Source organism: Numenius arquata, chromosome 1, assembly GCF_964106895.1.
Source record: "Numenius arquata chromosome 1, bNumArq3.hap1.1, whole genome shotgun sequence".
Classification (NCBI taxonomy): Eukaryota; Metazoa; Chordata; class Aves; order Charadriiformes; family Scolopacidae; genus Numenius; species Numenius arquata.
The window spans coordinates 35,003,629-35,028,428 of record NC_133576.1 but is presented as its reverse complement, the minus strand read 5'-3'; the positions used below and the strand labels follow the sequence as shown (position 1 = coordinate 35,028,428).

The 24,800-nt window shown below is 35.3% G+C and overlaps 1 protein-coding gene across 1 annotated transcript in view; it reads right to left on the bottom strand.

The window, feature by feature from the left end:
- NCAM2 (neural cell adhesion molecule 2) overlaps nt 1-5,716 on the bottom strand; it is a 145,918-nt gene extending 140,202 nt beyond the window's left edge. Inside the window, exons 1-3 of the mRNA XM_074167448.1 lie at nt 5,611-5,716; nt 4,598-4,804; nt 2,084-2,227 (exon numbers count right to left, since the gene is read on the bottom strand). Of these exons, the coding sequence (XP_074023549.1) occupies nt 2,084-2,227; nt 4,598-4,804; nt 5,611-5,716 (457 nt within the window). The remainder of the gene's footprint in view (nt 1-2,083; nt 2,228-4,597; nt 4,805-5,610) is intronic.
- Nucleotides 5,717-24,800: the final 19,084 nt, after the last annotated feature.

Here is a 24,800-nt window from a genome sequence, read left to right as displayed (position 1 = left end):
TAGAGACTAGTAATTGAGAAGAATTTGCAAAACTGAAATAGTCAAAAGCCTGTGCTCCAAAAATCCTATTAGTTGTAACATATACAACAGGAGAATGGTCAAGAATGTAACAGAAAAGCCCTGAAATTAAAGCAATGACATGAACTCATGTCTTCCTATTACGCCAGTGCTAGAATGCTTAACATTAAAACTGTTTTCTCATGCCCCACAAATAAACTACAATATACAATTCAGTTTGGATATGAAATTATTCACTATTTTAGCTTACTGTGAACTAAAACCCAACAAGAACAATTAATTCTTTTTTTTTTTTTTTTTAATAGACATCATTTAGAATATGACAGACGAATTTGATATTATTTCATTTAAAATTATAATAATAAGTTACAGGTAGGGATCCTTCACTGAAGATTTTGAAGCTGAAAATTTAATATGAAACTGGGTCTTTTTATTTCACAAAGCATGAAAAAAATTTCTTAATGGTAAGATTTGTGTCTTTTTCTGCCTGCATTATAAACTGATATAGTCATTGCAAAACTCACAAAGGAAACGTTGTCCTATTTTTACATTATTTAAAACCTCACTTCCTCCCAAGCATGACTGGGATCTTATTTGGACACTAGTCTAGATCAGAACATAAGGAAAGTATTCTGCTATTTAAATTAAAACTGATTTCTATCGTTCTACCTTTTCACATTGTAAGCATTGTGAAAGAAAATGGGTTAAAAAGTCAAATTTATACCTTGAAATTTAAAAATTTAGAATCTTCAGAATGTATAATTTTGAAAAAGAAAGGAAATGTTGTTTTATTTCATTTTCTAATCCTACAGCAGCCAGATTGATTGGAAAAACAAATAAAATGGCAATAATAAAAAAAAATTGAGAGAGATCTTTGAAGCACTTTTACTTTTTCAAGCTCTGAGCTGCATCCTTGAAAAAGACTTTTTGCTAAATTGCCAAATCTTTTTTTGTTTTCACAGTTTTTATTTTTCAAAATCTTCTATGTCTCACCTACATTCTACATTCACTGTTTAATTATATATATAAAAATTAAAACTCTTTTTTCGAAGGGTATAAGTTTGCAATTTCTTCTTAGTTTCTGTGTTTAGATCCCAGAAGGGATAGGATATAGTAAATAAGAAAGTTTGATCAAAACTTTCTTTCATAACGGAGAGGAGTCTAAGACTGAGTCCAGAGACATCAAACGAGCTTTTTTTCTTCCCCCAGCAACTGCTCCACATTTATTTATGTGATTTCATAAGAGAGTAAATACAACTTTTCACTTTCATTTTGAAATAATATTATTTAATATCTAAGGAAAAATAATTTTAAGTGCATACAGTGCAACCTTGAGTTTTAGTACATGTAGAGATAAAGACTGATAAGAAAATGGATAAAGCAAAGGAGAGCATTGAGACAGCACTGAAAAAACAGTTCACATTTTTTGAGGGGGTAAATCACACAAATTCTATATCCCTCATTAATTGTCTCCCTCTACAGCCTTAGAACTTGCATGTGGGGAAGAAAAGATTTATCTTCACCTAAATTTATCAGTCTAGCTGTTAGGGAATCTAGCCTAAATAGATCACCAATGTCCCCAGTTGTTTGCAACTGAAAGGGTAGCCTGTACTCATAACAAGTAAAATCTCACAATAGCGCAAAAAGCCTATCCACCTGAAAGGCTCTGAGCTAACGTGCAAGTATATCAAAGTCAATGCAGTGTTTGCTCAGTGTCATAGCTGTGTGTACACAGTGAATTTTATCTGTGTGTGTTTAAAAAACGCGTTCAACTCCTACATACACGGCAACCCAGGAAGAGTTCCTGTGAAGGAGCTCTCAGCCATCGTTTGGGCATTTGGACCCTCATGTTATATCTAGACAAAATTCTCAATTGGAAAAAAATGATACAAGAAGGAAACCATTGCATATGGATTCTCTGTAGACCACAGAACCTGGTTAAATTCTACTTAAGCTGATGGGCTAATCAAAATCCATCCTCCTCTATAATGTGATTAATGTCTTTTATAATAATATTTTAATATTTATTAGAATATATAACTTAAAGAGTTACCAAAATACTAACTGTCAGCAATAGTTGTGACTTCCTCATTCCGATACAACCAGCTGACAATGGGAGCAGGTGAACTAGTAACACGGCAAACAACTTCTGCATCTTCTCCCTGCCTGAACTCTTGTGGAGATATTATGTCTCGGAAAGTGAGCTTTTCTGAAAAGGAAAAAAGCAGAATGTAGTAAGCATTTTCCAGTTCATTTAGCATTAAAATTATCCATTACACCAAATCAGATAAAGGTGATTATTAAGACTTCTCATTGTGATAATACAGAATTATTTCCATAATATATTTTTTCCAGATAAGACTAAAACAGTCCTGGACACATAACTTCCACTTTGTCTGTAGAAAGGATTTTACAATCATATTGCATGATGAAAATCTTTGTTCTATTTATATAAACTAAGCATGTTTTATAAATATATTTTTCATGGTTTTCAATGTTCCAGAGTCTAGTTTTGAAGCTCTAGGTTTTTTTAGAGGTCTACAAATTCAGGTTAGTAGTCTATTCACTCCATCGTGTATTTTATTCCTCATGATCTTATTATTGAATTAAAACCTCACGTTTTTATTCCATCAAAACTTCCACTAAAATCACCAAAATTATTTGGAAAATTCTTATTAAAAAGGTCGAACTTTAGCCTCACTCACTGTGAAAACCGTCAGCTGAATAAAACATAAAAACTTAAAAGCCAGTGGGAAAATATATGGAAAAACTTAATATTACTCATAAGTCATAAAAAATTTGTAGCATTTTTTTGAGGAAATAATAAGATTTTTTTAGGCCTGATGAGGCTTTTAATTATTCTAACCCCAAATAACCAAACTTGATATTAAATTTATTTGTGGGTTGAATAAGGTTAGTATTATTAGAATTTAGTGTTAAAAGTCCAAGATGGCATTAATGCATCATCTCATACAAGATCTAATGGCAGAAACCTGACTAAAAATTCTGGAAGATTTTCTTACACACAGAAGAAATAAACTGACCTATTTTCTCTTAGGATCAAGGACTGTCAACTACATTTCAGAGGACACTTTGAAGAACATAAGTTAGAGATGCAACTCCACCTCCACCTTTTTGCATCGATATGAGTGCAGGCTCAAATAATCCACGGAGTACCCATAGCAGAGGGAACATGCTTTTGTTATACACATCTCTTGTCTAATTTTACAAAGTATTTGTATGAAATGTTTGAAGTATTTGACCATATGTAAGTCAAAAAGGAAAATTCTCACAGACGTCAGTGAGCACTGAACCAGACGCTAGGAGTATAGTGTATCCTGCTTTTTCCTTATAATACTTCACAAATACAAATAAGGAAACTTTCATATGTCAGTTCCAACAAACCTTCACATTTCTTGTGTAGGTCTTTTGGTTTATCTAACCTCAGAATTATTAAAATTACCACATACAAACACTTCAAAAGATTTCAACCTTGCTCAGCAGTCTGCTAAAGGAGTGCCTGGCAGTTTTAAGCATACAAATCAATTGCACAAAATTTGAAATCTTTTGAACTGCCAGCTTTCAAGCCATCATGTAATCTCTTCTAACTGCCATCATCATTTTAATGGTTGTTTTGTCAATAGATTGTTTTTTAATTGTATGTCTTTTGTTATCTGACTTATCTGTACCTTTCAGAAGCAGTGCTTTGTGATTCTACTCTATATTCTGCCTCATTGTAGTTCCTCAGAGCTCAGTCCACTCACAAACAATTATTTTATGGATATTAAAAAAACTATTCTCCAATGAAATTAGAGAATAACTCAGCTGAAAGGTTGCTGGCACATGTTCCACCCTTTCACCAATAAAGACCTTGCCTTATATCTTCACAGTCTACTTGTTCAATATATTGCTTTTAGGCATTTTTGATGGATCTAAAGAATATGGTACAATGTAAAGTTATTTAAGTAAATTGAAAAAAAAAACACAAAGAAAGGCCAAAAAACCTCTCAGAGAAACTCTTGCCACAATAGAATGTATTTACTTTTCAAATATACTCCTTAATTAGCTGTTTGTAATTTAAATGCATTCTGGTTGCTTATCACATTAAGCTTCAAGGCTTTATGGCAAAATTCCATTATAAGTCCAAGAATAGGAAAAGATTGACATAAAAATAACTAATTCAGTCTAAACTCCACTTTTTTAATGACATATATTGTACTTCCTGCACTTTTATTTATGCACATTTTTGTAATAGGTTGTAGATGTATTTGCAATAAGAATTAGGTTCACATAACTTTTCTTCTCTTATTTCCTCTTTTCCATGAGGGACATACGGTGAACCCTCGTAGGATGGTGTTCTAAGATACAAAGGAAAAATGATCTACAATATTACAAAGAGACCATGCATTTCATTTAAGTCTTCATTATAATATCTATTAACTAAACTGCAGGAGATGCAATTATTTGGAAGATAAGGTTCAGAGCCTGAGAAGGCATTTTGATAGGCTTTACTTTCTCAATAGCAGTGTCTTTTAAAAAAAATAGTCTTTCATTTGTTAATTGACAATACTTTACTTACGATAAATTTCCAAAACAACAGTAGCTTCTTGAGTGTGTCCTTTAGCATCTGTTGCTTGACACCGATATATACCGGCATCTTCTATATTTGCATTATAAATGGTTAGACGTGATCGAACACCTTCTTTCTGAACAACCACTCTTTGACTAGAAACAATCTTCTCTCCTTGTGGATTGTACCAATCTATGCTGTCAGGTTCACCAATGGCTACAAACAAAATCAAAAAACAATCCAACATTAGAACTTCGGCTAAACACTACGTAACACATACGTCTACCCAATGGACAATGTCTATGCAATGTCAGAGAATTTTTAAATTATAAGAGTTGTGAGAAAGTCTGTAGAAATACAAGCAAGGCAAAACTGCAGGCAGATATATGATTGTTGAGACAGGATAACTAGTAGCTCAAGGATTCAAGAGGGAAAAAAATGAAACACAGAAAGGTATTAAGTCTTAAAGGGAAGAAGGCTGTTGAGCAGTCACTGGATCAACAGGTCAATTCATCAGTCAATTGAGTTGTCAATGTAGTCGGGCCATGCGTCTTCGTCAATGGAAGATGGCAACTCAGCAACATCAAGCATCCACATTAGGCAGCTGCTAATGAAAACCCTTCGCCTCCTGAATCGTATCTGCCTCATTAAAAAAGACTGTTTGGGTGTCTCATTAGATTGGAGAGGATACTTTAGCTTAGCCTAGTAGCTTATTTAACTCCTTAGTTTAGACAAGTGAAAATGTTTTAACTAAAGAAGCATCCTAACAGATCAAATTACCTGCACTCTGATATAGACAATTCAAACTGAGCGATTCAGAGTGTGAAATGAATGGTTTATAGAATGGAAATGTGAAGCCAGTGATGATCTACTATTTATCACAATTCTCGAAAATCAATGTGACTATCCAAAAATATGCTAATTTAACTTAATAGTGTGAATCAATTAATTCAGTTTCAAATTATGTAGATCGTTGAAAATCTAACAAAAAATACATACCTCCAAGTAATTTGAATACATACCTGTGCATGTGAAGAATTTGGATTCACCCACACTGAGCTCAACTTTGCTAAGTGAAATTGTAACTTGAAGTAGAGCTGAAAAATATAAAGTAGGTTGTGAATACATTTTGGCATTTATCGGTTTAAATTTTATACTTTCAGATTTTGTGTTTTCTCATTCTATACTATAGAACCTGTTCAACAAATCTGAAAAGTTTCAGCTAAACATTTTGCCTTTTGAGTATATATAGAGGTGGAGAAAACAATAAAAATAACGAAAAGATGTTACATGAAGGATAACAGCCTCAAATCCCAAAATTGAGGACAAAATTAAAGAAAAAAAAAAATACAGAAATACACATGAACATAAAACTAAAAACTCAATGAGAATAAAATGACTGGGAACAATCAGCGTAGACTGACCAAGGGTAAAACATGCCTGACCAACCCCACTGCCTTCTAAGATGAAATGATTTGTTTTGTGGATGAGGGAAGAACAGTGGGTGGTAACTACACTGGCTTTACCAAGACTTTTGACGCTGCCTCCCACAATATTCTTGTATTCAAGAGTATTGGGTATAAATAGCAACTAGCAGGAGATGGTTGTAGGGGTGACTTCTGTGGGAGGGTAATCAGGGTTTGTGCTGTGATAGACACAGCCAGCTCTAGCTGACTCCATAATGGACCCACTGAGCCAGCTGAAGGAGTTTGTGGCACCTCTTAGAACACCAATGGACAAGAATGCCAGAGCAATAGGAGGTGCTCCATGGAACAATTGGTAACACCCCTGAAGGGATTGTTCCCCATGCATAAGGCCTTGCCAGAGCTAGTACACCCCGAAAAAAGACTGTGGCCTGTGGATAACCCACAAAGGAACAGAGGAAATGATTTAGGCAGAAGCAGCAGCAATGGAAAAAAGGAGTGAGAAAGAAGGAATGGCAGAAAGAAACCACTAAGTCCTCAACCCAACCTCCCACATTACCCATCTGAAGGGACTGAGCGTAACCTGCACTGATGGTGATAACATTGATGGTGACAACAGTCTCCAGCTGCAGTGGAGACTAGGAATGGGGAAGGAAAGGTATCTGGAGCCTGGAAAAGGAGAAGGTGTTTTCCCTCAGTTTTTAAGTATGTGTCTTCTTTGTTTCCCAATACTCAAATCAGTAATTAAATGCTTATGTTAACGGCTGATAAATAAAGTTAAATTCCCCATCTAGAGTCTGTTTTGCCCAAACCAGTAATTTGCCAGTGATTTTCCTGTCTTCACTTTGACCCATGAGTTTCCTCACTCCCAGCTCTAACTGAAGACCAGAAATAAGTTGGGTACTGTAGGGTACTGTGGGGTTCTGTCCTTGGATCTGTCTTATTTAAGACCTTTATCAATTACGTGAAGAAGGTCATTGACTTACAGAGACTGCAAGAATGTATCAACAGGAACACCATAATATTCAATAAGGATAAATGTTGAGTTCTGCACCTGGCAGGGAATAACCTGTTGGGAGTCATACAACTGGAGAGGAGAGGCTTAGAAACCAGCCTTGTTCAATCTGCAGAAGAGAGTGCTGCAGGGGAACCTAACAGTCACCTGCCCATACCTATAGTGAATTCATCAAGAAAACGGAGGCAGGCTCTTCACAGTGGTGTCAGGCAGACAGATGAAAGACAAGTTGAAGTTCAGGCTGAGCATAAGGAATAACTTCTTCATGATGTGGAAAGTCAGAAACTAAAGCATATTTCCCAGAAAGATAAAGCAATCTCTGTTCTTTCCGATTTCAGGAGGTTGGACCAGAGACGTTCTTAAGTCCCTTCCACTTTGAACTATCTTATGGTCCTGTGACCCTATGAATAACCTACCCAACACAGCCAGTATTATCGGTGAAGGGCTTATTTATGCAAAATAACTATTTATCCTTCAATAATCACAACTCCAGCATTATCATCACCGTAAGTAGCTGTACCTCTTTAAGATCCATTATCTTAGAAAATTGGACAATAAGTGTTCATGAACCAATAACAAGGATAAAGAGAGTAACGTTATTTTCAAGCTCTAATCAAGATATCAAAAATCAGACAAAAAAGGGACTCATTTTTTAGAGAAGAAAATAATCTAAATTTTCATTCAGTATTATACATAATAGACAACAGGGGTGTATCTGAAGTTTCTAAAAATTATTGTTTCAAGAATATGGAGTTTTCAGTCTTGAAATATAACTATGGTGTCTACACTGTGTATGAAGAAATATTTCACCTTTTTGAAAACTACAACACAAACTACATTAAGTGTATACTGAATATCCCAATCTCACTAGATTCCTAATTGGCATGAAAGTCCAACAGGACAAACATCTCTAGAGGTGGGGAGTGTTACACTCCAAACTAACTAACCAACTAACTTCAAAACCTGGTAAAAACCACAATTATTTGGTTCTGTTGACAGTAAAAATTAAATAAAAGATGAGCACAGAAAAAAATCATTGTCTAAGGAACATTACATACATATTAATGTGTCATTTACTACAATTAAGGGAAGAGTGTAATGAAATAGATTTGCTATTAACTGATGTTCCTTCATGTAATCAGCCCGGATAAGCAAGAATTAGACTAGATTTGAATTTTTTGTTCAATAGTCAATCAAAAAAAAGGCAAAGAAAACTTAAGATTACTTCAGTATCAGATCACCAAACTAAATTTAATGGAACTGTGTGTTTTTACAAAAAAAAAAAAAAAAGAATCAAGTACCTGTACAGTAAATAACATTTTTATGAGATGTCCTGACTTGTGGATATTTTACCTGAGGAGATCATCATAATTGGACTTACTTTTTTTTTTTTTTAACTATTATTAATATTTTATACCCTGCTCCCATAAGAAACCACAAAAAGCCCCCCAAGAACGCATCCTACTTCAGGCAAAAATAAATATCTGCATGTACTTTGTTTGCTAACATCAAAACTTGTCAGTCCATAAGGTCCATCAGGAAGAGAACATGACTGCCTAGAGGTCAGGAAGAAACTGAAATGGACTGTAAAAATGTCAAATCTAGTACCAGAGCAGGTACTAGGACCACTCTTATTGCAATAGCAAGGAAGACAGGGAAAGTTCCTTCAGGACACAGACATAGCACTGACAGAGAAAGAGACTAATGTCCTCATTCTCATCAACAGCTTTTATGTCCATGGTACCAGAAGCAAAGGACAAGCTTAAGTGTAGGAAAGGAAATGAGTTTCAGACAAAGTTTTATCTTTGTTGTAATATGCATCAAGGAGTAATAAATCATCCAGGAGGCTACTCAAAGCCTCATTTCTTTACTTACCTGTCACAGTAAGCTTCACTTTTACCTCGGGAGATAAAACTGCTGGTTGGAAACCAAGGTATTAATAAATTCAGAGGTTGAGGAATTTCAAGAGATTAGAATCTGGGCATTTATTTCAAATCACAGACTCACTTTTAAGGTCCTATGCCACTACTTGTCTGGTACTATATTTTTATAGAGTTTGTAACCTTGTAGCGTTGCTTCAGGAACATATACATTAGCATTTCAGCATTATTGTTCAAGGACAATTTCATTGCTCAGTTCCAATATCTGTAATAAGTGATGTTGAACTATGTAAATGCAGTAGATTAAGTAATAAATGTCAGGTAGACTGTAAGGAACTGCATGATGAGAGGAGAAAAGCAAAGTTAGAGAATATTTTTCCTTTATCAATAAAATAGATATTTGAGACTGTAACACAGTTTTGGCAAAGGGACAAACTCCATTTGAAATTCTTAGCAGAAGTGCAATTATAAACTCTGTGGAGACATGCTAGATACATCTCTGAAACCAAAAGGAAATCATATTTTCTACATATGGTATTTTAATATTTACAAAATAGAAAAATATAAGACCATCTGTCCAATTTCCAGCCTCATAATTTTCCTAGCTCTGCCTCATGTAAATAAAAAAATATTGCTTTATGCAAACTAGAATGAAAAATAACTGCCCAAGTGATTAATCTAGCAATCTGTGCTTATTAGGTAGTCAGGCAAATAGTCCAGTACTAAACTAGGAGAAGGCTCACTCATCACTTACTGAAAGTAAAATATGGCAAAGAGACAACACATCCACAGTTTTACATTACTTCCAAATTTTTTTAAGAACTACAGAGATGCATTAGTTTATTATCTCAATCTCAATCAGTTAACTTTTCTCAACAATTAATTCAGCAAAGTCAGAAATACAAAAATATTACACAATCCATAAAGTTACAGTTTGATAAGAGAAAGTCTGATTTGACTTGTTTCCATGAGTAATCAAACAATCAGGAACCACACACCTCTGCCCTAAAGAATTCGATTAAAGTAACAGTACAAAACAGAGCTGAATTAAAGTCTGTTAAGCTGTTTGCAACTCGAGAAATGGAATTACCAAACAGAAATAATGTTCAGAGATATCTTAAGGCACCTAAGGTACTATTTTTTCCCCTATAGACAATGAAGAAGACTCCAACACCGTAGAACTTTGAAAAACAAATGGCATGCAGTCAGCCGTTACACATAAGATGACCACTGAAGGTAATAACTTCATTACTAAAATCATAATCATTAAATAGCAAAGCCACAACAAAATGCTAGAAAAAATAGGATTTTACCACATACTGTCACATCTCTTTTATATCTAAGTGAACTATCTACTGAGAAGAAATCCTATCTCTGCATACCCACAGAAAAGAAGATAATGTTTTTGTTAAGCTTGTGAAGTCTGTGAGACTTGAAGTGTTTAAAAACACCTTATACATTTGTAATCCTTTGGGATGAAAAATAATGCCAAAGAATATATTGTTTTCCTCTGTGTGTGTGAACCTGTAGTGATAATTGCATTCAAATAGCCTATTCAAACATAACTCACTCAACACTTTATCATTTTAATGTACTTCTAGATTTTTTTCTCAACTTGTTTTAGCAGTTTAATAAATTACATCGTTTTCTATTCAGACCTATTCAGGTCTGAATTCTATTCAGTAAGCAATATAACATCATATTCTTCCTTTTTCTTATGAAAAAGCATGTATTAACTGACCAAATGATAGCCTTTCTTCCATTAAATGGCCTTGAATACTTGCCTGCAATTTGTTTTGTAGAAATATCTGAAAGACAAACTGCATCTGCAAAGCCAATAAACAAAAATTTAAACTCTATGGAGGCCTCTTATTTTTCCACTTTGTAGTGGGCAGGTTACTACTAAATCATAAAGCATCACTTCTCCAACATGTGACAGTACTGAGAGATGTTAGTTACATTTTTAATTGCTTGACATCAAGTTTCACGATTAATTAAGTAGTTTAGTATAACTGAACTTTTCATTTTGTCACATTAGCATTAATTTGGATTTGTCAGTAGGAAACACAGTCCTGATAGAAAGTTCCAAGGTTTCATTTGAATCATTATGGATTCCTTGTTGAATTTCTGTCTTATAGAATACAGAGTGGTTTATTTATAGGTAGACAAAACAGTCTTTGTGTCATCATGAATTCATTTCCTACATCTGTTGAAGTGTCATTTTCCCTGATGACAAGAGCTAGAAGTCGCATGAAGTTCAAACTGCCTTCTGAGGCATAACAGATGTTACAGGGGTGAAATGCACGATGCAAGAGAATCAATACAATCCAGTTTTGTGCAACAATGGCACAAATACAGAAGCACAGACAGAAAATCCTCTGTTAAATAGTCTTTTCTATGACACTTGCAGAAGAAACAGTAAAATAGATTAGTTATTAATATCTGAGGAGAGACAGTATACAACTATAGAACAGGACATTGCTTAAACAAAGTCTGCTTGTTACAACTTTATTCGCAAGACTTACCTCAAACAGAAGTTACTCACTTCTGCTGCCCCCCTCCCCTCCAACTGAAGCAAACTATAGTTTAGAAATAAACTTTAGTTTATATACTATATAGGTATAAGGTATAAACATTGTGAGTTTTACAGAGATTTCCAGGTAGGCTGATATTGGGAGCTCAGCTCTCTCAAAATTTAAGAGATGGGATAATGACTTAAATATTTAAATGTAGATTTACAATCCCAACCTTATTTAGATATTTTAAAGAAGTTTTAATCAATATTTAATCTATATGCACATTTTCTAATCATGGAGTAGAAACTTATCAAAGAAAATCAAGATTAAAAGATATCCAAATTAAAAAAGAAAACAAAAATCACAAAAAGAGAGTTATACAAGCTGACTACAAACCTGAAAAAAATTCATTACCCTTAATAAACAGAAATCATTGATGGTACAGCTGGTAGTATTTAGTTGAACAGAACTATTTTGAATCTTAATACACACTTAATTTAAGTGTGTTTTAATATATAACTACTCTGCGCTCGTGAGCCCACCTGGAATACTGTGTCCAGCTTTGGAGTCCTCAACACGGGAAAGACATGGACCTGTTGGAACGGGTCCAGCGGAGGGCCACGAAGATGATCAGAGGGATGAAGCACCTCTCCTATGAAGACAGGCTGAGAGAGCTGGGGTTGTTCAGCCTGGAGAAGGGAATGCTCCAGGGAGACCTTATAGCAGCCTTCCAATATCTGAGGGGAGCCTAAAGGAGAGCTGGAGAGGGACCCTTTGTCAGGAGGTGTAGTGACAGGACAAGAGGTAATGGTTTTAAATTGGAAGAGGGGAGATTTAGATTAGATGTTAGGAAGAAATTCTTTACTGTGAGGGTGGTGAGGCACTGGAACTCAGGTTGCCCAGGGAAGTTGTGGATGCCCCATCCCTGGAAGTGTTCAAGGCCAGGCTGGATGGGACTTTGAGCAACCTGGTCTAGTGGAGGTGTCCCTGCCCATGGCAGGGGGGTTGGAACTCGATGATCTTTAAGGTCCCTTCTGACTCTAACCATTCTATGATTCTATGATAACCTCCTCTCACCTACTGTTATGCAAGGTTGGTATAGGGCTTCACAAGAAGCAGTACATAAACTGTATCACAGGGATACAGTATCGGTATCACAGATGTGCTGCAACTTGAAGACACCCCTCACCTATGGGGAGAGGCTGGGACAGCTGGGACTCTTCAGCCTGGAGCAGAGAAGGCTCATGGGGTATCTCATCTGTGTGTATAAACACCTGATGGGGGGAGTAAAGAAGAGGGAGCCAGGCTTTTCTCAGTGGCTCTTCTCCAGTGACAGGACAAACGGCAATGGGCACAAACTCAAATACAGGAAATTCTGTTTAAACATAAGAAAGCTTTTTTTTATACTGCAAGCATGGTTAAACACTGGAACCAGTTGCCCAGAGCAGTCACTGATTCTCAATCCCTGGAGATATTAAAAACTTGACTGGACATGGCCCTAAGAAACCTGTTCTAGCTGACCCTGCTCTGAGCAGGGGGTTGGACCAGATGATCTCCAGAGGTGCCTTCCTGCCTCACCTGCTCTGTGTGAGTCTGTGTGATCTTTTTCACATAAAAATCTACCTCACTGTCCTCCTGCTCCACTGGGCCGTCTTTCATTATAGAACAGTAAATCAGATACAATAAAGAGAAAAAAAGCCAAAACATAAGGGTGACATTAATCCAAAACCGTAAAATTTACCTTAAAGCCACAAACCAGAGGAACATTGCTGAAAAGAAGCACTCACACTAGGAGTGCCTCATATTCCCTCATTATATTTAATTTTGGTTTTGCTGAGGTAGAAACTTTTGAAAACTGCATTTCTCCATTGTTGCTTGGCAGTCAGTAAATCCAAACATGTTTCTCAAACTTGAGGCCAAAAGTTTTATGCAATGTTTTTGCTGAATGCCAAATACGTTAACTCTTCAAATGATCAAACAACCAATTCAATATCACTGGTACAACAAAAAGAACAAAAAGAAAAAACACTGGAATGATTTTTCTGTATCAACAGGCACAGCATCAGAAAGGTTCTTCTGAGCCCAGCAGACCCTGCAGGATCCTTTCAAAATTATATCCTATGGCCTGGACACTTAAATCAATGTTCCTTATGATTCTAATGACTGGTAAAAAAGATTGTGAAGAATGGTTCCCTCCATGTCTCACAGTAGGAGCCAGGAGTTTGCTTGTTCTTAAGCAATACACAACCCATCCTCACAAAAATGTCTACTTCAAGCACATTCTACAGAAGACTCATATAATGTTTGTTTCTAATGTGAAGTATATATTAAGAGATTTCTCTAAAAAGAAAATATAGGTGCTAAAAGACAGTATTCTAATAAAGATAGGACAAAAAATCAGATCGCATAATTATGGAACCAATGTATCTTGACTGATTTAAAAACAAGAAATCTTTGCAACAAGAGGCAGAATCAATCCCTTCCCCTCAACTCTCATCAGAAAAATGCTGAAATTAGCCTTTGAGTTCAAATGCTACTAGGTGAGATGAACAAGCAAGTAGATGGACAGATACAGCAACCATTGCAATTGCATACAATTTCTCTTTTGGCAACTGTTGCTAAAAATATAGTAGTACTCTCTATAAAATGTACCAGAAGGCAGCAAATAAGTCAAAACAGGAAAATATGTAAACTGAAGTCAGCAACAGTAAGAACAGTATTTAGTTAATTACATCTTGCATAAAATACACTGACTAATCAATGTCTCTGGAGCTGAACAGAGAGTATTTTAACCTTAATTCCAAGAACCTCTAAACAACCAACTGCATTGGCTTTTCCCATGGATTTTTTTTTTTTCCTGTGAAAGGCAACACATTACTAAATGACCCATTTCAGAGAAAAGGACTGATCAAGTAAAAACTTTTAGTGCCTCAAAAATTGGATAAAGTCAGGATGATTCTTTAATACAAGCTTAAGCAGTTCATTCCTGTTTATTGGACCTGCATAATGAAATCAGTGTATCAACTTCAACTACACAAACCCCCACATTTTTAATTGTAAGTGTTGACAAAGAGATTGTGGAAAAGTGACCCAAGGATGTCTGCTTGACATCTCAAGAAAATGAATTAATAGCTCAAAGAAATATGAATTGCTCCATTCACTCTATATCTGAAATCTGCTGTCCTGTTAAGGACAAATGACATCAGGGCGTGGAGAAATGGCTACAGGGACTTCCTGCTGCAGGACACATAGATCTAGGCAGTGTCTAAATTCAGATTTAAGGAATTGCAGCCTTTCTCTTGGCACTAGTCACTTTGCCTTTATGCTCCTTATAAAAGGTATGTGTTTCCTGAGACACTCCAAATTAGCTGGAATTTGGATTTATGGAATCATCATTTCACTCGGTAGAGGTTACTTTGAGCAATGCTTTTTTATTTTCTCTTCCTTCCATCAAGTCCTTGAAAAACTTGCACCCACATTTTGAAATGTAAGAGTCCACAATGCAGCAGTCGAGTTTTCCATTATTACTAATGTATCCAAGACTTGAAAATATTATCAACTGGGATTGATCAGAACGTGCAAAAATAGTATCTGCATCAGCCACTAAGCTGCCTTACCCTAAGAAAATTCTGCTTAGAAGGAAAGGTACTGGAAGCATACCATGGAGAATTAGCGATTTTGATACATGTTTTCTCTATATATTCCTTTACTTTCTGCTTCTGGAATTTAAAAGAAAAGTAATTAAAAAAATGTTACAGTACATAACTTACAGAGTACTTAGACAATATTATTCGGAAATATCTTGATATATAATTATTTGTATAAATATATTTTATCTTTCATTGAAACCTTTTTAAAATACTACCGTATTTCAATGGCACACAAAACCTAGAATCATTGTTGCATGTATTTTTATCTATAATTTAATCTTATGCTATTTGTAAATTATAAATAAGTGATGAATTTGATGCTATTATACTCACTATTGAAAACATTGATACTGAAAAATCATAAATTACCTGAACAATGTTAAACGATGCCAGGTGACAGTGTTTAAGGTGATTCCTCTACTTAGTAATCAACACAAGATATTCAACATTCAAAAAAATGTATTTTAGAAAAATATTCCTTCAGCAGAAAGTCTTTCCTTGAATGGTTAAATCCCGAAGAAACATGAAATTGGATCTAATAAATGGCTATCTAAAAATTTCTTAGAAATCATTGTTACAGAAGTATGACTGTTGGAGATATCAAACCTGTTCTCTGCAGACCAGATTTGTCTCTATAGCTGTTAACACACAGTCCTTTGCAAAGACAATACACTTTTATGCATAAAACCTCCATAATGCTGAATGCTCCCAATACACTTAACAAACAGCTTATCAGTGCACAAAGTATATTGAATTTAAGAACTTGTCTTTCAGCCTCAGTATACAGATCAATACATTAAAATGAAATTTGTATTAAATATTAAATAAAAGAAAGCATAATCTGTGCTCAGAAATAATTTCATTACCTTACAGGTAACTATTTCTATTCAGCATAAAACTGGTCATCTACATGAATTCCCAGGCTAAATCCGGGATGGTTTAATTGAGTTGTGAAATTAGATTTTTTCTTTCTATCTCTGAAAAACTGAGATAAAATCATAGAATTATTTAGGTTGGAAGTGACCTCTACAGGTTATTTTATTCAACCTCCTGCTCACAGCAAGGCTTGCTTCCAAACTTAGATTAGTTATCGTGATCAAATAAGAAAATCTCTCTTTCATGCCTAGGTTAGTTTAGAACCAATTCAGTTAGGACTTGCTGAAAGTATTTGTTCATGTGCTGGACTAAGATTCAATTTATTGTAAATTTATGCCATAAAAAGGAAGTATCTTAGAAAAAATATTAAATGACATAAAAAGATAACTTTCTGATTTATTTTAATAATTTAATAATCTGAAAAAGCAAAATAATTATTTCTGAATGACATCTGGGCAGCTAATTTGAGTGAATTTTTCTCCAGCCCTCTACTCAATGGTGATGAGGTCACACCTGGAGTACTGTGTCCAGTTTTGGGCCCCTACTTCAAGAGGAGTATGTGGAATCTGGAAGAGTCCAGCAAAAGGCTACGGTCAGGGGCCTAGAGCAAATGTCTCATAAAGAAATTATGAGGGAAACTGGCTTGTTTGTTCTGGCAAATAGAAGGGTACGTATTGAGCTAGTAACTGCCTACAATTTATTGAAAAAGACTTACAAGGATGTCAGAGCCAAGCTCTTCTCAGATGTATGTTGTTGGACAACATCATAGATGGCAAGATCACAAACTCTGGACCTCATGAAAAAAAAAAAAAAATCATTAGAAGAAGACTGTAATATAGGAAAAGGTTGTCCAGAGAAGTTGTGGTGTATATGCTTGCAGAGTTGACTAGACAAAGTCACGATCTGATTGACTGCTTGTGATAGTCCTGCTGTAAAGAGGAGATTGGAAAAGATGACCTCCAAAGATACCTTCCAACCAACATTTCTATAATCTTATGATTCTAAGAGAAGTATCATAAAAGTTAGGAGACAGGAATATAAACTAAAATGATTTTGCCTGTCAAAGTAAGAAATAGGCACAGATAATACAGTTGATAATCTGAACAGATGATAGCTCAGAGAAAACCTCTCAAGAAACAAACTGATTTAACAAGCTAATCAAATCTGAATTAATTATCTCTGACAGAATATGAAGAGTCTATCACATGCTAATATAAAAAACTGCTTATGCTAAGCTGAAACTGTTGTATACATGGATTTTATACCTAAAGAAAAAATCTTAAAAGTTTTTTTATGTAATGTTGATGTTAGTCTTTTTCCTCTTCCTGTAACAGAATGTTATCACCCCTATCTGTAAAGCACCATAAATAGAGGTAGTTTTTGTATAGCAAACAAAACCAAAAGGAACCAAGTATCAGGCATTTTTCATAATGTGCAATCCTAATATCATGTTATCAAAACTATAATGGATGGAAGCCTACGTATGAGAGCACCCTTACCAATTTGCTTAAGGCAGCACAGTCCTATCTAAGAAGAATAAGGAGAACCAATTGAAGGATACTTTTCCTGTAACACTTGTAAAAAAAAAAGGCCACATCTTCAGCTGATGCAAATAAGTATTTTAATGTCAATGAAAACTCTTGTTGACAATTACATAATAAACATTTAAAATGCAGACATGAAGACTGGATTACTCATTATATTGTTTTCCTGTTGTCATAAAACTAGGCAGCTCAAGTGCAAACCACATGATAAACCTTTTGATCTTTGGATAAAGATCAAAAACATTTTTTACATATAAAGTACTCCATTAAAGCAAATAAAGGTTTTATTTTACATATGAAATAACAAAGTTTTTCTTCTATAAATGCTATGGTCTTTCAAGACCCATGGAATTAAAAAGGAAATACCAGATTTAAGTGTATGATCTGACACTGAATCTTCATGTGGGAAAATACAACTTCTACTGTTAAGCGTCCATTCCTGTATTTCAAAGTCTAAAAATTAAATTGTTTGGGAGCTAATTTATAATGACTTTAATCTCACTACAGAAGCTATTATTCATTATTCCTCACAATCTTCTGGAAAACAAATTCTAGATATCTAAAAATTATATTCACGATAACTACTTATATTGGGGTATGAAATACATGCATGTTTTTACACTCCATATTTGAATATATATTCAGAGATTCAGTACGTTTAAAAATCAAGATAGAGAGAAGTTTTACAGATTCATTAGATGTACTAGAAGATAGGTCTTAATTGACTTTAGGAAGCAATGTAGATGTCTAATAAAAGGCTTCATAAATTTAATTCTTTTAACTCTTCAAATATTACCAATACCTTCAAAATCAGCAACTATAATACATCACTTAAGAAAACAGAACAGTTATCTGGGAAACAGATGTTGTGAGGAATAACTATTGGTTGCAAACAGTTTTCTTGCTGTTTAACTGAATATTCAACAGATATCACTGAAAGTACTCAACAGAAAATTTGTTTGTTAATACCAAGTAAAATTTGGCAGACTTCCTCCCTATATATTAGGCGAAATTTCTACTTTGATACATGCAGCTAAGTCACCACTAGGACAACAGGGAACTATGATATGGTTAAAGAGCCTTTATAATATGTTCTGAAACTATTATTCTGATACTGGTCCCATAATTAAGTCAGTCCTCTTGGATTTTAACAGCATCAGTTGTCTTTGGCAGGAATACTAATACTTCTTTAAATATTGAATTGCTCACAGATAACAGAATGCCTATAAGAGAAAAGCTAATCATCTGTGTGTTTTAAGAAATGACTGACTTGGCCCCACATATACTGCATGGGTGACATTCCTGTAGAAAAAGGTTAGGGAGAATGTTACTTATAATTATTAAAATAAAAATAGTTTTTGTGTTTCCAATACCTTTCATTAAAAGGATCCAAAAGTTGTATTAGAAATTACCCAAACTACAGACACAAGAAGCTTTGATGAATATGCAGAATGAAGTAAATTTCAAGTTTCTCAACAATTACATTTTCTGTTCAGTTTTGGATAAAAATGATAGTATTTATGAGATGTTGCCAGAAATATATCATTTGTATACTCAAATGCACAGTTTTTACTGGCTCTCCTTGAGCAGAGTGCTTAGTCCCCTTGATAAGAGGGTTATCTATAAAACCAAATGTGCAGCCTTGACCTATGAACTGGAAAATGTTGGCGGGGCAGGTCACTTGCCTTTGTCTGCATTAGCTAGCAGCTCAACACAATAGAAAACCATTGGGGCTGACCTGCCCAAGTCTGTGCTGTATGAGTTTCAGAAATTTTATTTTGGACTAGCACTTGGTTGGTCCTGTGAACTGAAAGGCCTTCAGTGGGTAAGAGTTCCGTGGTTGTATTTCAGGAATACATGTTTCCATTCAGTTTCAACAGAAAATAAACCAGTCTGTCTGCTTTGGGATCATTCTGTAACATGTCAAAACATGGTAGGAATGGATATCTGGGAAATGTGCTTCTGAAGCACATTGGTGATCCAAACTACAATGCTAATGTAGAAGCACCCTATAATTTAAGAATCAGAATTACAATAATGAGAACTACATAGATCTAGAATTATAAATTAGGATTTTAAAAATAATTTTCATAATCTTAAATAGTTTTTGTTTCAAATACCTTCACTGAACCAATTTACTTTAAAAGACATAAATGTTTGCAAAGTTTTACGATATTTTTGTGAAAAATCACCTGAAACTTCAAAACTTAAAAATAAAATTTGACTAAAAATAGTAAAAAACAGACATTGTTATCACCAGGTACTGGAAGCATTATTGACCAAGAAAAAACACTTAGAAATTTAGTTAATCTACCTCAAAGGAATGACTGCCTATTAAGACATTATAAAAAACTTAAATTATTGCTGTTAATACAGTTAAAATATTCTCTTTGACTTGTGCAGAAATGTCAAAATCATGAGCCATGTCTAGATTATAAAAGCAGTCTCTGGCATAAATATTCTTTCTGTTCCAAAAAATTAAAAGTTCAAGGAAATGCTTATAAATAAGTGACACTGCCAGAGATCATAAGAAATCAAACTTGCTTTTCAAGCTCTTTCTTTTAACCCTTAAGCTCTTTGATCTTTGAATGCTATTGTATGGGTACTAGCAAGTTCCCGTCTTTAATTATCTTGATTTAGGAAACTAATTTTCTCTAAAAGATTGTTTTGAAAGCTTTCAAATTGAGAATCAACAGGGTTGCAATTAATAAGAAATTAGCCAGACATATTAATAAGCAAACAATCTAATGTACCAGACAATCATAAGTTTTAAAAATCAATTTTTTTTCATGACATTGAATTCATATTTATTAAGGCTGTCATAACTCCTCTGATTAAATCTTTTACTGGTCAAGTTATAGCTAATTCAAAGCTTGTAAGAATTTTAGGTATGTAAGCACAAGTAAACTGTGAATTTCAGACCAAACCCCATAAAAAAGGTCAGGTGAGAGGTTTAACTAGCCAATATTGCAGTTCTTTGAGCAGTCAAAAATGAGAATCCAAGGAATCAGCATAAGTTTGTACCTTTGTCTTTTTTTTTTTTTCCACTCCAAAGTGGCAATTTGGTGTCCAAAGATCTATTTAAAACATTCAATTTTAATATTTCCTGCAAGATCCATCCAGTTACAGCATCTTCAGTACCATCTAAACACTTAAAACTTCTGGCTTCCTCAACAACTGCTGACAATTAATTAAATTATTTAATTATACTTTTCCAAAAAAGGAATTCCTGTACTTCAGTTAGTGCCAGATTCTCTCACTGAGCATCTCTTCCTTCTACTATTTAACACTTCATATAATAACTTCTTGTTCCCTTTCTCCATTGTGTCCTGATTTTAGAGAATTCTACAATCAGTCTTTTCCCTAACTGAAGCACAGTGCTCAGTCAGAACATTACAATTCACAGAATCACAGAATCTTCTTGGTTGGAAGGGACCTTTGAGATTATCGAGTCCAACCAACAACAACAACAAAACCACCACCACCACCAACAAAAAAAACCACAAAAAAAACCCAAACAAACACACACACAAAACAAACACACAAACAAACACCCACAACCACACACCACGCCCACCCACAAATAGACACAATCCAACAATCTCGGGCACTAGAGCATGCCCTGAAGTACCATGTCTACATGCTTCTTAAATACCTCCAGGGATGGCGACTCCACCACCTCCCTGGGCAGGCTGTTCCAGTGCCTGACCACTCTCTCAGTAAAGGAATTCTTCCTAATTCCTAATCTAAACCTCCCCTGCCCCAACTTCACACCATTTCCTCTGGTCCTGTCATTATTCACTTGGGAGAAGAGGCCAACACCCACCTCTCTACAACCTCCTTTCAGGTAGTTGTAGAGGGCAATGAGGTCTCCCCTCAGCCTCCTCTGGTCCAAACTAAACATGCCCAGTTCCCTCAGCCTCTCCTCATAGGACTTGTTCTCTAGACCCCTCACCAGCTTGGTGGCTCTCCTCTGGACATGCTCCAGCACTTCAATGTCCTTCCTGTAGTGAGGGGCCCAGAACTGAACACAGTACTCGAGATGAGGCCTCACCAGTGCCGAGTACAGAGGCACCATCACTTCCCTACTCCTGCTGGCCACCCTATTCCTGATACAGGCCAGGATGCTGTTGGCCTTCTTGGCCACCTGGGCACACTGCTGGTTCATGTTAAGCCGGCTGTCCACCAACACCCCCAGGTCCTTTTCTGCTGGGCAGCTTTCCAGCCACTCTCCTCCAAGTCTGTAGCATCGCCTGGGGTTGTTGTGTTCATCAGGGCTCCCAGATAACATACCATCAGACAGGATTTCAGAAGAAAGTTGAACTGAAATTCTGAGGTATGCTTGACAACTATACTTTTTAAAGATGGTACTTTATAAATAACTTGGAAATTTTTTTCCTATGTTATGTTACTTAGGAATACACAAGGAATAAAGAGAATTTGTATTTGCTACAACAACCAAGAAACACATTTCATTATAATTAATTACAGACTGAAACGTATATAAATTAAGATTGTATTTCTACTTCCACTACCAAATCCCCAAACACAATCTGTATCAAATAATGCTGTGTTGATCACTGAATTGTTTTGTGTGCCAATACTAATATCCACTCTCACATACTGTGATGTAACATATTTTTAAAAAATCTCCAGTTCTAGACTTTTTTGATTTACAGTTCTCCAAGAAGAAATCTCCTGTCTTCCTACTCCCACCCCCTACAATGCTAGTTTCTTAGAATGTTCTCCATGTTACTAGCAAAAATATTCAGTTACAATATTCTAAATAGAAAATCCACTTGGAAATGTGTTACTTCTGAAATTCTGTTCTTTAAAATGCAAAACAACCCGTGACTCATTTTTGTTTTTTGTTTTCCTAAGAGAAACAACTTATTAAAAACCAAATAAACAAATTAGATCAAAAAAATCACATGATGATGATCACAGATATATAGACTGTAATATTTGCATATGTGGATAACATACTGTAGGCTACATATATTTATATATATACACATCTTTTTTTTTTTTTTTCCAGCACTGATTTCTAAACTGTTTCCTCTATCTGCAACCACTCATATAAACATTTCAAAATGCACCTCTCAGTAGCATTGTCCCTTCTCTTTCCCAAAGAAGTCTATGCTACCTTCTTTAGGTAAAAGAAAAGGTGCACCACAAAGCAGGACCATTGATGACCAATGATGACAGAGGTCATCATTGATGACCACTGCCAATGGCTGTGATAGCTGATACTGAATTAAACTAATTATGCAACTTGTTTCAGGTTACACATTACAAGTTGCCTCCATAGGAAAAGAAATTGATGTCTTTGATTCAAACCTTAATAGAACTTCATCTAAATGACATATTCTTTCACAGTCAGTTCCTCTTCTTCTTCCAATGATACTGCTGAATTATTTTTCTCTACGATAAATAGTTCCCTAAGAAAAACTAGGCTGAATCAATACATGAGAATTTCAGAGGACTTTCTATAGTATCAAAAATTATGGATGTGAATGGCTCATTGATGGGAAAGGTAAAGGAACTAAAAGGTCGTGTTTGTGACAAATCATAGGCTTTAGTTCTTTTTTTTCACAGAAAGCAAATCGGTTAACCCATCACCTCCTAATGCTGTACAGTATACTTGCATGTGAATATACATTTACCTCTTGAAGAAAAAAAATTAATATAAACACAAAAAATGTTTTTACAGACAGTAGAAATTAATGACAAAAAGTGTTATAATTCATTAAACTAAATTGATCCATCAATAGCACACCAGTAGTATGCAGAAGACATATTTCAAACATCCCTTCCATCTTCCTCCATTTTGTTCTATATGATCTCTCACATAAAAATAATTTTCACTTCCAGCACCTAAACCTCTAACATATTATCTCAAAGCTTTGTCATGTCCCTTAACTAAAAGCCCTTCCTTAGAAAAGCAAATATCCTGCGGCAGATTTCCAAGAAACTCAGAAGCATAATTGTATCTTTAAGGCCTCTATGATTGTGTCAGATCTGGATGAAATTGGCCACTGAATTTTATACTTATTAAGGGAAATAACAGAAAAAATAATTGCATGAGCCTCATTTTCTAGGTGTGCAATTTTATGCAGTTCAATTGTATTTAATCAGTTTGCTCAGCCACATAAAATGTAAATATATAATGGTGGCCAAAAATAACTACTGTGCCAATCCATTCAATCATAAGTATTTATTGTTAAATTACTATACTGCCAAACTTCCTATGAAATATCAAAAGTCTCTATTAGTATGTGTTAAGTGATATGTGTGATTGTTTTGAGTCTTGCTCTGCAAGCTCCCTATATTTTCAAGATGTATTTAAGCTCAGTGAATGCACTTTCACAGAATGTATAATTTTTAAAGTCAGTCTCTAACCACTGGTGTGGCCCGGTAAATATATTTGCCACTGCTGGGGGCAGGCATCAGGTTGTGTCAGGTATCAGGGGTGGCTGAGTTGCCCTTGTCCTGAGTGGGGCTGAGCTGGGTTTACCAGGCGTCCCGTGGCCACGACCCCGTGCCTGTAGCCCAGCCTGTCTGAGCTCTAGATCTGTGAGTGCCGTCAGGGAAGGGGCTGACAGCCCCAGGCAGTCCCTGCTGGACAAACAGCTCCTGGGACCATAGGGCTGTGGGACAGCTTTCACCCCTTCCTCCCACTGGCACAGTAGGTAGGGATAGGAAAACAAAAATAAATCCAGATGTACTCAAGACTGAGTAGAAAGAAAACATCAACTTCATGCTCCTTTTGAAATAGGAGGATGAACTCACACTCTACAGGCATTGAACTCCTCCTGGAAAAGACCTCAGGATGCTGATAACTTGTCATAAACACCCCCACCTTCCCTTCTGGAGTACTGAAGTTGTCAGGACCCTGAGAGTAAACTACCAAAAAGTGATAAACACCAGGAAGATTTTTCATAAAATAATTTTGAGGTAACTTTTTATTAGTTGAGACTACCAAGCAGTAAAAATGTAATGGGACTAATAATAAATTCTTAGTGTTATTTATATGATATGCTCCCTTTTGCCCATAACAAGATTTTGAGTGTCAACACAAGAGAGGATTTGAATTTGGACCGCTCATTTTTAAAGACAGAATCTCTGCCTCAAAGCTACAGGGTAATTTGCAGTGGAGTACTCTCAGTCTCTCTCCTGAGGATGTTTGCTTTGCATAAATAATTAAACATACACTGAACAGGAATTGGAACCCAGGTGTTCTCTCTTTTACATGAGTATCTTAACATACTACAGAGCCATCCTCACTTTTAGGGCTGAAATTTGCA